This window comes from Bos indicus, chromosome 15 (assembly GCF_029378745.1).
Source record: "Bos indicus isolate NIAB-ARS_2022 breed Sahiwal x Tharparkar chromosome 15, NIAB-ARS_B.indTharparkar_mat_pri_1.0, whole genome shotgun sequence".
Classification (NCBI taxonomy): Eukaryota; Metazoa; Chordata; class Mammalia; order Artiodactyla; family Bovidae; genus Bos; species Bos indicus.
The window spans coordinates 33,675,621-33,690,116 of NC_091774.1; the positions used below are offsets into that span (position 1 = coordinate 33,675,621).

Sequence of the window (14,496 nt, forward strand, 5' to 3'; positions counted from 1 at the left end):
CCAATTTCCATCGTGTAAATACTCCCACCATGGCTGATTTCCTGCTAATAATGATTTGACAAATGGTTTCAGGTATTCCTGAAACAATGAACTCTGCTCTGGAAGCGGGAACTGGCTCTGCACACCCATTGCAGGTCTTCATTCTCCCCTCCTTCCCAGTGCTTCAGCTTCTCTGACCTCTTTTATTTGCCTTTGAGTATTTTCACCTTTGAAGGGTTTGCATTTTTCTGTGCCCGCTGTCTGCAAGTCTCCCCCTCCACCTCTTCGTTCGGCTGCCTCCCTCTGATCATTCATATCTTAGCTTTGAGGTCACCTCCACACAGGTGACCTTCCCAACTCACTTTTGCTAGAGGAGTTTCCCACCCTCAGTTACTTCTAAGCACATCACTCTGTTTTCCTTCTTTATAGCACTTATCATTGTATGGAATTTACATTTACTCACTATCTGTCGCTTCCCACTAGAATGTAGGATCCTTGGGAAGAGGGACTTTGTCTTCAGCACGTATATAGTAGGTGCTCAGTGAATAATTGTTAAATGGATGAATTTGTTCAAGGTTACATGGCTCATAAGGAAGAAAGTGGAAGTCAAACACAGAGCCCATACACTTGAACTCTCTGACTACATTACCTCAAGTTCACCCCAAGTGGTTTGTAAAATAGTCTGGAATATAGAATAATTATGTAGCCACAGGCAACCACAATACAAAGAAATCTCTTATGTGCTGGTGATGGGAATATAAACTGGTGAAACTACTTTGGAAAACAGTTTTGTACTTTTTTTTTTTGGTTTTGTATTATCTTCTAAGTAGAAAGTGCCCCAGCTTCTACTTCTAGAATTGAGTTTCCCTGGTGGCTCAGACAGTAAAGAATCTGACTGCAGTGCAGGAGACCTGGGTTTGATCCTGGGGTCAGGAAGCTCCCCTGGAGAAGGAAATGGCTATCCACTCCAGTATTCTTGCCTGGAGAATTCCATGGACAGAGGAGCCTGGCAGGCTATAGTCCAAGGGTAATTCTTGCGCAGATATGATTGGAGACTTATAAAGAGTGGTGTTTACAATAGCTAGGACATGGAAGCAACCCAGATGTCCATTGGCAGATAAATGGATAAAGAAGTTGTGGTACATATACACATAGAATATTACACAGCTATAAAAAGAATGCATTTGAGTTATTTTTAATGAGGTGGATGAAACCGGAGCCTATTATACAGAGTGAAGTAAGTCAGAAAGAGAAACACCAACACGGTATATTAACGCATACATATGAAATCTAGAAAGACAGTAACGACAACCCTATATGCAAGATAGCAAAAGAGACAGATGTAAAGAACAGACTTTTGGATTATGTGGGAGAAGGTGAGGGTGGGATGATTTGAGAGAATAGCATTGAAACATGTATATTGCCATATGTAAAATAGATGACCAGTGCAAGTTTGATGCATAAAGCTGGGCACTCAAAGCCAGTAGTCTGGGACAACCCAGAGGGATGGGGTAGGGAGGGAGGTGGGAGGGGTGTTCAGGATGGGGGACACGTGTGTACCTGTGGCTGATTCATGTCAGTGTATGGCTAATTACAATATTGTAATAAGCCTCCAATTAAAATAAATAATTCAAAAAAAGAGTGGTCATAGCAGCAGAATCCTAAAAGCAAAAACTTGGAAATAATCCAAACATGACATAACAAGAGATGGACTATTATACAGCAAGCAAACCAACAGACTACCCAATAGTCAACAGTATGAATATACCTTATATACCTTAGTTGTGTACTATTGAGCAAAAAAACAAAAAGCAAATCTCAAAAGATTACAAACAGCATTATACTCTATTATATCAAAACGGCTAACACTACTATATATAAAATAGATAACCAACAAGAGCCTACTGTATAGCACAGGGAACTATGTTCAATATTTTGTGATAAGCTATAAGAGAAAAGAATCTGAAAAAAAGGTATATATGTATGTATAACTGAATCACTTTGCTGTACACCTCTAAGTAATACAACATTGTAAATCAACTAACTTAAGATAAAAATGTTTCAAAGGGACTTCCTGATGGTCCATTGGTTAAGACTTCTCCTTCCAATACAAGGGGCACAATTTCCATCCCTGGTTGGGGAGCTAAGATCCCACATGTCCTATGACCAACAAACAAACAAAACATAAAACAGAAGCAATATTGTAACAAATTCAATAAAGACTAACAAATTCAGTAAAGAGTGAAAAAATTCTTAAAAAAATTTTTTTTCAAAAAAACAGCTAAAAATTTCTTTAAAAATATTCTTTATGATATTTAAAGATTCACTAAGGCTTCCCTTGTGGCTCAGCTGGTAAAGAATCCTCCTGCAATGCAGGAGACCTGGGTTCGATCCCTGGATTTGGAAGAACCCCTGGAGAAGAGAAAGGCTACCCACTCCAGTATTCTGACCTGGAGAGTTCCATGGACTGTATAGTCCATGGGGTTGCAAAGAGCTGGACACGATTAAGCGACTTGCACTTTCACTTTCACAGATTCAATAAAATTATATGAAAAGGAAAAGAAGGGAATGATGAACATAGAATATAGGATGAAGCCACCTAGAGTACGGGAAGGCAAGGAATAGGCTGGTTGGAGTAGAGTGTGGTCATTTGGTAAGATATTAGTTACTGTCAAGGTCCTAACTTTTGTTTCAGGTGAAAGTTTTGTGGGTGCTTATGGATAGGATCACCAATTCAACACACATGAGTTTGAGCAAGCTCTGGGAGTTGGTGATGGACAGCAAAGCCTGGCGTGCTGCAGCCCATGGGGACGCAAAGAGTCGGACACGACTGAGCAACTGAACTGATTGTATTATTAAAAATGAACTGATTACATAAGTAGCTAGGTGGCTAAAATTGAGCCACATACGGACCCTGGATTATGGTTAATCTAATTCTACAGTCCTAAATTCTAATGAAACAAAGAAACTGCACAAATGTCACGAGAATAGGAAGGTGAATAGGACGCAGGGATAAAGAGTTTCATTAAGGCTTCAGCAAGCATGTGTCACTTTGTTTGGTACATTCATATTCACAGCTCACTTAATCATCACAAAACCCTATGAACTATGTCTTGTTATTTCCATTTTAAAGATGAGAAAACAGAGGTAAATTATCTTACATTCCCAAACCTTAACTCAATCCTAGAAGGGAAAGTGTCATAAAATATAGCTAAACACTTTCTAGGGTGGCTGGGGAGACGATGGGTCAGGCAACTGGGCGGGGAGACAGCAACTGGCACTTTTAATATTTTAATTTCCAGAATGAAGACGGAAGAAATAGCTAACTGGCCAGAGTATTATTCTACTGATGGCCTGGCATTACAAAACTTCCCCTCTTTGTATAGGTCATAAGTTATTTATGTTGACATTATGTATTATGCATGATTTGGAAATACATCTAACATCAATGTACACGGCCTCACAAAGATTCATTAAAATGCATTCTATGAAGTTTTAAACTTCCATTTTTAAACAGAAATATCCAAAAATTGTATCTTGTAATCCCTGAAACCATTCTGAATTTTTAAATGGTAAAAATTATTTTTCCAAGTATTTCGGTCCATGGCTGCTGTTTCCACTCTTTTAGGGCTTGGAGGTTATTTTCGCTTGTTTTGTTGTTGTTGTTGTTTCCACATACCTAGGTTTTTATAGCTAATTAATTTTATTCTATTTTTTATAAATAAAATTTCCCCTTTATGTCTCCTGTGTGAGTTGCTCAGTCTTGTCCGACTCCTTACAACCCCATGGACTGTAACTCACCAAGCTCCTCTGTCCGTTGATTCTCCAGGCAAGAATACTGGAATGGGTTGCTGTTTCCTTGTCCAGGGGATCTTCCTGACCCACATCTCCTGCATTGCTGCCAGATTCTTAACCACTGAGCCACCAGGGAAACTGTACATTCGTATGTTGCCTATACATTTCTTTTTTTGGATGGCCCACATGGCATGAAGAACTTCCCCACCCAGGGTGTGAACCCATGCCCCCTGCAATGGCAGGTCAAGCCTTAACCACTGGACCACCAGGGAAGTCCTGTACATTTCCTTTTGTATACAAAAAGAGAAGTTGTGTGAGAAGAGGAATAAGCCTTTTTTTAAGCTTGTACTGTTTATTTCCTAACACTCCTATTGTCACATGGCAAGTCAGGGACACAGAGCCTTCAGCAGTGACATTTGGGATGAGGCCTATCCAAGGAGGAAGCACAGACAATGGAGTATCTCCTACGAGGATTCCAAAATAGACCCACTGGCATTATTGTTCAGAGATGGATGAAAAGAAATGAAAATAGACTCCCTGTGCTTTCTCTTCCTTTTGCAATTGAGGGAGAGATCTTAATCAACATATGAGAAAAATGCAAGATTTTTGTTGGGTTTAGAGTGATGCTCCAAATTTTGTTTCAGTCTTACTTTTCCCCACCATATAACATGGCTTCGCAGATGCAACAACGCATCAATAATTGTGCAAGCGTAAGCACTGTTCCAAGTCCTCTGGGCAAATTCAAGACTGAAGTGGTCACAATCTCCAGGTCCTTCAAGCTACTGTAACTGTGCTTTGGGACACAGGCTGCCGTCTATGGGGTTGCACAGAGTCGGACACGACTGAAGTGACTCAGCAGCAGCAGCAGCAGCAGAAGTGATATGACTCTTTTAAATTTTATTTTTTATTAAGATATAATTAACATATAGTATACATTTAAGGTTATACAAACATTGATTTGATACATTTATATTGCAATATGATATCCACTGCAGCAGTCTATCAAGTCACACAACTATTATTCCTCTAGTGGTGGAAATAATGTGACCTTTTCTTTCTTTTTTATTGAAGCACAGTTGATTTACAATATCATGTTAGTTTCACATGTACAGCACAGTGATTCATCCATATATATATATATATATATCTTGCTTTTGATACTCTTTTCTCATAGGTTATCACAGTGTATTGAGTAGAGTTCTTTGTGCTATACAGCAGGTCCTGTTGTTCACTGTTTTATATATAGTAGTATATGTATGTTAACCCCAACCTCCTAGTTTATTCTTTCCCCCTCCCCATTTCCCTTTTGGTAACATAAGTTTGTTTTCTATGTCTGTGCGCTAAAGCATCTGCCTACAATGCAGAAGACCCAGGTTCAATCCCTGGGTCAGGAAAGATCTCCTGGAGAAGGAAATGGCAACCCACTCCAGTATTCTTGCCTGGAAAAATCCCATGGACGGAGGAGCCTGTTAGGCTACAGTCCATGGGGTCGCAAAGAGTCAGACACCACTGAGCAACTTGACTTTCACTTTCACTTTCTATGTCTGTGAGTCTCTTTCTATTTTGGAAATAAGTTCATTTGTATCATTTTTTTCAGTTCCACATATAAGTGATATCCTATGATACAACAGCTTGACTTTTTAAAGTCTGTTTCACCTTAACATTCGACCTGTGTGGACCTTTCTCCTTTGCCCTTACCCCATTCCTCACCTGTCCCTCCCTTCCCAGCTACCTTGGGCCCGCCCCCACCCCATCCCCCTGGCCCCTGCTCACCAATCCCACTTCATTCCCCTCTGCTTTCTCTCCTGTTAAATTATGGTCTCTCAGAACTAAATTGGGCATTAAAGATCATCTAGTTCAGTCTTTTCCAAAATGTTTTTTGATCCTATAAACCATCTTCCCATAGAAAAACTTACATAAAACCCCCAAGACATACAACGAATCAAATGTACCCAATTCAAAAAGAGGAAGGGAGGACACCATGCTTTGCCCACCCTGACTTTCAGTTGATAACATCATTCTCCTCCCACAAGAGTCCCTGAGGGTCCCTGGGCAAAGTCCTGGGAACCCCCAGCTTAAGTGAAGCCCTCATTTGGCAGATGAGGAAGCTAAGGACCAGAGAGGGGCAGAGAAAATATCTAAGTTACAGCCTGACTCCCAGTTCTGGAACCTTTCTCTGATGCTTCTTTTCTTTCCTTATCAGATAGTGTCAAAATCTTCTGATCATGAAGAATCCCCTTGACCTCAAGGGGCCAGTGGCATCCCAGTGATTCAACATCCCAACTCTGGGAACCGGAGACATTCTGCAGGCTTTACTGCCTGTGCTTGAAGGGATCATGTGATCTTTCCTCAAGGGCAGAGAGAAGCAGAAGGGAAAGACACAGGACTCGCTTTCAGAAATTATGAGCACAGTTATTAATAACTGGGCCCATCCTGGCATCCTTATGGCCATGTCAGAAGGGGTGCCACACCAAGAACAGAAGGGTTTGTGGGGACTTACCTGGAGGTCTGGGCCTTCCCAGGTGGCACCAGTGGTAAAGAACCTGCCTGCCAATGCAGGAGAGGAAAGAGATGTGGCTTTGATCCCTGGGTTGGGAAGATCCCCTGGAGGAGGGCATGGCAACCCACTCCAGTATTCTTGCCTGGAGAATCCCATGGACAGAGGAGCCTTGCAGGCTACAGTCCATAGAGTCGCACAGCCAGACACGACTGAAGTGACTTAGCACGTACACACGTGCCTGGAGGTTCAGTGGTTAACACTCACGGCTTTCGCTGCACAGCCTGGGTTTGATCCCTGGTTGCGGAACTAAGATCCCACAAGCCATGCAGTATGACAAAAAAAAAAGAAAGAGGTTTGTGGCTCAGGGTGGATTCTGACTCGACCCGTGGATACAGGGGAAATCGACAACTTGCTTCCCTTCTGAAGGAGCTTGAAGCTGATGTGTCAGCTTCCTCACCGTGCCAGGGCCCTTCCCACCTCCCACTGCTGTCAGATACCTTGTCTAATGAATAGTCATTCCTCTTCTCTTTGTGATATAACAACATGGACTTTTATAAAGCTTTCCCTAGCTTTTCAAAGTCAATACAATTGAAGCACAATGCATCTTAATTGGCAGCACCTTATTCTGTGCAGAACTGAGGACAGCCGTCTTAAATAAAATGATGGCTGGCCCTTGGCTGAAGGGTGAGGTTGTGGGATGGAGATGTTGGTAAAAGTGCCCCAAATGCAACTGTCCGCGTCTAAGGTGCCTGGTTTTCCACAGTGCTTTCCCCAGGCTACCTAAAACTATTTTTATACCCATCATTTCCTCTCACAGTTTGCCTAGAGGAGGGAGAAAAACAGTTCAATTTTTTGAGAGGAAACAGAGATCCACAATTCTGTGTCAAGGGACAGAGGAGTGAAACTGAGTCTCCATAAAACCAAGTTCCCTTATCAAGCAGTAGTAGCAGTGTTAGTCGCTCAGTCGTGTTCGACTCTTTGCGACCCCAGACCCCAGAACCCTGGACTGTAGCCTGCCAGGCTCCTCTGTCCATGGGATTCTCAAGGCAAGAGTACTGGAGTGGGTTGCCATTGCCTCCTCCATCCCTTACCAAGTTTACTACTAATTTCTCTATACAAAACTTTATTCCCTTTCTCGCCCCTCCAACCTTAGTCTTGGGCTAACTGAACCCTAGTCAACCAGAGTCAGATGACTAAAATTGCTGTTATTGATAACATCGATGTGATAAAATTGCTGTTGTATCATTAGATACCATCATTAACAAACAAACTCGGGTTTCTCCAGGGCTAGATGAGCTAACAAGCCCCCCCTCCCCCAAGCCATGGACCACTTGGCCAGAGAATTGTAAAACAGAGACATCCTGACTCTGAGAAATGCCACAGAAATGTCACAGGATGATGATTAAGCCCAGTCTTTTTGTTCTTAAAAAAAAAAAACAAAAAGCTCTAACTCAAAGATCAAATTGGAGTGGATATGGGGCTTATCTCCCACTCCCTTGCTTGGCACCTTGCAATAAATGCTATACACTAAGTCCCCTACATGTGAACCTCCAAGTTGAGAACTTTCAAAGATGCGACTGTATGTACATTCACAAGTCCAATCATGTAAGTTAGTTCATGTGTCTGGCGTCCATGGTCCCGTGTGTGTCCTTTATAAGTGGCTGTGCTTTTGTGTACTTTACCATACAGTACTGTATAGAGTACACTGCTGCTGCTGCTGCTAAGTCGCTTCAGTCGTGCCCAACTCTGTGCGACCCCATAGACCGCAGCCCACCAGGCTCCGCCATCCCTGGGATTCTCCAGGCAAGAACACTGGAGTGGGTTGCCATTTCCTTCTCCAACGCACGAAAGGGAAAAGTGAAAGTGAAGTCGCTCAGCCGTGTCCGACTCTTTGCAACCCCATGGACTGCAGCCCACCAAGCTCCTTTGTCCATGGGATTTTCCAGGCAAGAGTACACTAGTACAGCATATTTCAAACCCAGGATGTGCAGAAGCAAGAAGAAGAGCAGCAAGGATGTAGCTGGTACTGCTAAGAAGCGCCAACTGTTGTACCACTGTACTTTTCAAGGTAGTGAACTGTAAGATTAAAATTATTTTACTTTTGGTGTTTGTTTTTATGTATTATTTGTATGAGAAATATTATAACCCTATTACACAGTACAGTACTACATAGCCAATTGTGTTAGTTTGGTACCTAGGCTAACCTTATTGACTTATAAACAAATTGGACTTACTCTTGGGACAGAACTCATTCGTATGTCGGGGACTTATTACACTTTCCTTTACCACAACCCAGTGTCAGTAGAATGGCTTGGCTACACATTTAGTGAGGCGACTCAAATTCAGCTTGGTAACAGGAGGAGTCAAAAGGGTTATTATTTGAACATGTTATTTTACTGGTTGGCATCTCTTCATCGTCATCATAACTGCAGTAAGTGATTGTATGGACAAATTTTAAGAGTTCAAATCACTTACCGGCCATGTGATCTCGGACAAGATACTTGCTCTCTGTCTGCTTCAACATCTTCATTTTGTAAAGTGGCCAATGATAATATGGTGGTACCTACTTTATTGTCTTATCAAGGGATTAATAAGTTATTTGTGTAAGAAGCTAAGAACAGCATCAATGTGTAGTGAATTTTCAGTAAATTTCAGTTATTTATGTAGTATTGATGCTTATGGTTTATAAACTGCTTCCACACGACACTATCGCTTGATTAGGTTTCAGATCATTTAACTCTCAATCCAAGATTTTGGAAGAAGTTCAGAATATCAGGTAAGATCCAGTGCCCTTTACCAAATGCATCACAAGGAGGCTAGTCCACTAGATACAGTTTCCCCAGCCCAGTTTTGTCTCTTTGCTCTGTGCCCAGGAGAGGCCCTCTGCCTAGCTTCAGGACACTTCTGCTTAGGCAGAGGCCCCCACCCAGGAAGTAGGAACTTTTTTCTCATCCCTTACACAATAGCAGATGGAACTATGCACCTTGTTGCTTAAGCCCCAGTAGTCCTTATCTTCCCACTTCCAAACACTGCTGGATATTTTTTAGAAAACTATATTCTGGGCTAAGAGAATTAAGCTGTGTCATTTCCCCTGGTAAAACCCTTAGATGCTTTAGAAAGCAATATTAAAAAGCTGCTCCTTGAGAGCTGGTCATCAGCCCTTCCCCCACCCTCCAGGCAGGGGAAGGAACTGACATTTTCGGAGAGCCCAGCCCTGTGTAAGGCTAGCTATTACGATGCATACAGATAACGACCTGGGGCTGTAGAGGGCAGAAACAACTTGTCCAAGACACCAAAAGCTCTGGCTCTGACGTGTCATCTGTACCATCTTCCTCAACCTCTCTGGGCTGTTTTCTTGTATGTAAACTGGGATAATAATTATACACCCACCATAGGGTCATAAAAATTAAATGAGTTAATTCATTTATCATTCTGAACACAGTGGTTGACACATACAAGAGCCTAATAAACAAATGTTAGGTGGTAATATAATCATTACCTGAAAAAGAGCAACTATCACCGACTCGATGGACATGAGTTTGGGTGAACTCCAGGAGTTGGTGATGGACAGGGAGGCCTGGCGTGCTGCAGTTCATGGGGTTGCAAAGAGTCGGACACGACTGACAGACTCAACTGAACTGAATTGAGGGTTACTCTGTACCTTTTCCATTACACTGAGCAGGGTCCCCCTAGCTAACTGAGGACCATAAATGTGTCTCTGAATGAAACAGCTTTAATATCCCCAAGCCAAGTTCATGGGGGCTGGTCATCAGCTCTCCCCACAGCTCCACAACTTGAGAGCTGGTCATCAGCCCTCCCCCTACGCTTTAATATCCCCAAGACCAGCTCTCCTGAGGGCTAATGACCAGCTCACAAGTTGTGGAGGTGTGGGGAGAGAGGGGTTGCTAGGACTTCCACCTTCTTTGAGGTAGGAGTAGTTTGGGCAAACTTATGATGCAACTTACTTGTCACCGCTGAGCAGTGATGAAGCAGTCTTTCTTTGAATGCTTTTACTGAGAGGGTACTCATTCGCTATTGAAAATCAACCCATTCAACGACGAACACCTCTTACAATTACAAAGTGTTCTTTCTCAGTTCCTGCTCCCCCACCCTCCTCCACATCCCACTTCCTTCCTCGCCACCTTCTTCCTCCTTTCATCTTCCCCTTCCTCTTCTTTCTCCAGTTTTCTCCCTCCCTTGTAGCTCAAATGGTTAAGAATCTGCCTGCAACGCTGGAGGCCTTGGTTCGATCCCTGGGTTGGGAAAATAGCCTGGAAAAGGAAATGGCAACCCACTTCAGTATTCTTGCCTGGGAAATCCCATGGTCCATCATGGAGAATACAGGTCTTCAGCGTGATTCCTTGGCCAGCTGATGGGAACTTTGTCTCCAGTTGCCATTAACAATCCTCGGGGTCTTGCACGGTCTCTGGGAAGCAAAACCTTTTATCTGGATGCTATGGCTTGGCCTTCTGGTCCATTCATGTCGTCCATCAGTTTGCCCAATTTCCACTAATAACCCCATCTAGAACCACAGGAAACTTGAAATGGGTTGATCTGGTGTCTTGAGGCCCCGCTGGCTCCGGATTGAAGCCATGGAGAAGCTGGAGCGCTGAAGTGACTCTCCGGAACCAGTATACACACAGGCAGTGCTGGTTCCAATTCTCTGCCCAGAAGCACCTGGACTTTTACAGCCTGCGCCCAGCCGGGAGCAGTCACGGGCCGCGCTGCAGCTTTAAGAGAGGGGCGGGGCCCGGGTACAGGCGAGGCAGAGCCGGCCCACAAAGCTCCTTTTCCTTTTTGATCCATTCAAAAATTACTCATTGCAAATTCCCGGACTGCTGGGAGCGGAGAAGGAAGGGGGCGGAGGAGAGAGGGCTGCTGCGGGCGCCGAGCAGGGGGCACCCGGGGCCCGAGTGGCGGCCGGCCGGCCGGGCAGAAAGCGGCTCGCAGTTTTGGCTCCGGTGGCCTCACCAGGAAGCGTCAGTCTCGACACCAGGGAACCTCCGAGCGCCGCCTGCGCCTCCGCCTGCGCCCGGCTCCGGATCCCCGAGCCCCTCTCCCCTGCCCCGGGCCGGCCCTCCGCCCTCCTGGGCCCTCCGGCTCGGGTGCCTTCCCGGCGATGGCTGGCCGCTGAGCATGGCTCAGTACGGCCACCCCAGCCCGCTCGGCATGGCTGCGAGAGAGGAGCTGTACAGCAAAGTCACCCCGCGGAGGAACCGCCAGCAGCGCCCCGGGACCATCAAGCATGGATCGGCGCTGGACGTGCTGCTGTCCATGGGGTTCCCCAGAGCCCGCGCGTAAGTGGCCGAGCTCGCTGCCCCGGCGACCCCTCCCGCCCCACGCGGCCAGCCCTCGGCTTCGCTCCGGCTCGCCTCCCATGCCCGGCGGGAGGCGCGCTCCCCGCTGCCCACGACCTGTTGGGGGCAGGCTGGGCGCGCGGGCGGCCCGGGACTCGGCTTCTCCGGCACCAGGGTGCAGGGGAGGGCGCTGCGCCCGAGCGCTGGGCCAGGGGCTGGCTGGGCATGCCTACGATGAGGCGTGTTCCAGGGCGCGGGATGCCTACGGGCGAGGGCACCAGGTTCGAGTCCACGGGACTGTGGCAGGCGCCAGGCCTCCGCGGGTGTTGCTAAGCCGTTCTCTCCCCGGGCTCCCTGAGGTCTCCAGTGCCGAGTTCCCGGGGGAGGCGGGGCCCCACAGAGGCTTCGGGCACCCTCTGGATCCCGAACGCCGGCCTGGCTGGAGGATCCACTGCTGACTGGGAGAGGGCAGGGACGGACGGCGGGGCCGGGAGCCCGGCGCTCCCACCGCTGCGGCTTTCGGCTCCGGATGTCGTTCTGGGTTCTGTCTCCCTCCAGAGTAGGAGCAGCGGGAGCGTAGGGGTTGCTGCGTGTTCATTGATGGAGAGGTTGGAACGAGAAGGGGAAGCAGTGCCCCCAGGGGACCTGGGTTCTCGTCAGTGGTGACGGCAGCGCAGGAATCTGTGGGTGCCTGAGAGTAAGGGGGGTGGAGAAGGGGGGCTGGGTCCTCTCTCATCCCCTTTCCTCCTGGAGGGTGGGGTAGGGCAGAGCTGAGAGCGCGCAGGTGGCGGCCCCGGCAGCCTGCTGGTAAGAGGCCTGGTCGCCAGGACAAGGTGGCAGTGGCCCTAGGAGTTTTCGGAGGCTGGCCACCCAAGTCTGGACCTCTGCCTGGAAGGAAGCCAAGGCCGGGTGGCCAGGTCCTTCTTCCCCCTTTATTCCTCGCATGCAGATTTCTTAGGCGGGGACACAAGGCCTGGGATCCTTGCTTCTTTGAATGACATCACCTGTACAGGGAGTTAGGCAAACTTTATCAGAAAGGGCCAACTTGATTAAAGTGGGGTTTTTTTTCCTTCTTTTTTTTTTTCTTTCACATGATAGCTCTAGGTTTCCCTTACTTGGCCTCTGGGCAAACCTTCATTCTTTACTGACTTGGCTGTAATCTCTTATCAAAGCTTATGCCTGATTTTATCATTCCACCTAACCTGCTGGGACAGGTTGGTGTACCCTATGGTCGGAAGGCCATAAAATGGACTTACAGTTCTACCTCACACTGACTTCCAATCAATGGGGCTCCAGTTCCTGATGCCAGAGTTACAGGGAGGAGATGCGCTGAGCTCTGCAGGGGTGTGCCAGGCTTGGAAACTGCAAGTCAGGTCCTCCTGTGTGATGGATGTGCATAGCTGTCCTTAAGAAAGGAAGACAGGGGTTGGAAGTCTGTGGGTCGAAGGTGTACAATTAGAACAGCCCCCAGCATTTGCCTTTTCTAAAATGAGGCCAGCATTCAGGACCTAAATTGCTTAATTAAGGGAAGAAATACTTAACTGAATTCTTCAGACTGTCACGTTCGCTCTCCAAAGTGGTTTAATAGGACATATTCCTTCCTGCACTGATGGGTCTTTCCTACATAGATGAGTCCAAGAGGCCTCATCTACGTCCTGATAGATTAGGATGATGTTTTAATTTTGGTTTGTTCAATCCTTGAGATCTCGTACAACTAGCATTTATTTGTTGGTGGTGGTGTTTAGTCGCTAAGTTGTTTCTGACTATTGTCGCCCTCATGGATTGTAGCCCTCCAGGCTCTTCTGTCCGTGGGATTTCCCAGGCAAGAATACTGGAGTGGGTTGCCATGCCCTCCTCCAGGGGATCTCCAGGGGTTGAACCTGCATCTGTGTCTCCTGCATCTGCAGTCGGATTTGTTCCTGCCAAGCCACCTGAGAAGGCAACTAGCCTTTACTTTGTGGTGTTCTAATCACTTCATGTTTATTATCTATTTTATCCTCTCAGCAGCCCAGTGAGAAGGATAATTATGTGGCCCTTTTATGAACTGGGAAAGCTGTTTTTTAGAGAGGTCACATAACTTGCTTAGGCTCACCACCATGAGCAGTGAATCTGGGATTCATGCTCAGAGCAGGCATGTGTCTGCTTATCCCAGGCCTCAGAGCCAGGACCAGGATGTAGTGAATTAAAGTGGATAAAGAACTTAGAGTGGTGATGCCTGGTATGTAGTGAGTGATCTTTAAGTCTTCCCTCGTAGCTCAGTCGGTAAAGAGTCTGACTGCAACGCAGGAGACCTGAGTTCGATCCCTTGGTTGGGCAGATCCCCTGTAGAAGGAAATGTCAACCTGCTCTGGTATTCTGGCCTGGAGAATTCCATGGACAGAGGAGCCTGGCAGGCTACTATCTGTTGGGTTGCAAGAGTCGGACACGACTGAGCGACTAAGCGTGCACTGTATTAGCTTTTGTGGCTGTTGTAGCCAATTACCACACTCTGGGTGGTTTAAAAAAAAAAAAAAAAGCAGAAATTTATCCTCTCACAGTTTTGGAGGAGGCCAGAAGGCTTAAATAAGCATCTCTGGGCTGAACTCAAGGTGTTGGCAGGACTGTGCCCCCTCCGGAGCTCCTAAGGAGAAGCTGTCCCTTGCCTCTGTAGCTCCTGGTCTGCCAGCAGTGTCTGGCTTGTGGCAGCATTCCTCCGGTCTCTGCCTCTGTGGCCACAGTGCCTTCCTTTCTTTCCCTGTCAAATCTCCTTCTACCTCTTTCCCATAAAGACTCTGTGATTGCATTTAGAGCCTCCCCAGATCATTCAGGATAATCTTCCCCATTTCAAATCCTTAACTTAATCTTATCAGCAAAACCCTTTTTTAACCATAAAGTAATATGCACAGGTTCCAGGAATGAGGGCATGAAAATTTTGGGAGGAGCCCC

General features: G+C 46.3%; 1 protein-coding gene across 1 annotated transcript in view; it reads left to right on the forward strand.

Annotated features, from left to right (window-relative positions):
* Positions 1–10,508: 10,508 nt before the first annotated feature.
* Positions 10,509–14,496, forward strand: part of UBASH3B (ubiquitin associated and SH3 domain containing B) — a 153,046-nt gene continuing 149,058 nt past the window's right edge. Inside the window, exon 1 of the mRNA XM_019975673.2 lies at positions 10,509–11,571. Within this exon, the coding sequence (XP_019831232.1) occupies positions 11,411–11,571 (161 nt within the window). The 5' untranslated portion in view covers positions 10,509–11,410. The remainder of the gene's footprint in view (positions 11,572–14,496) is intronic.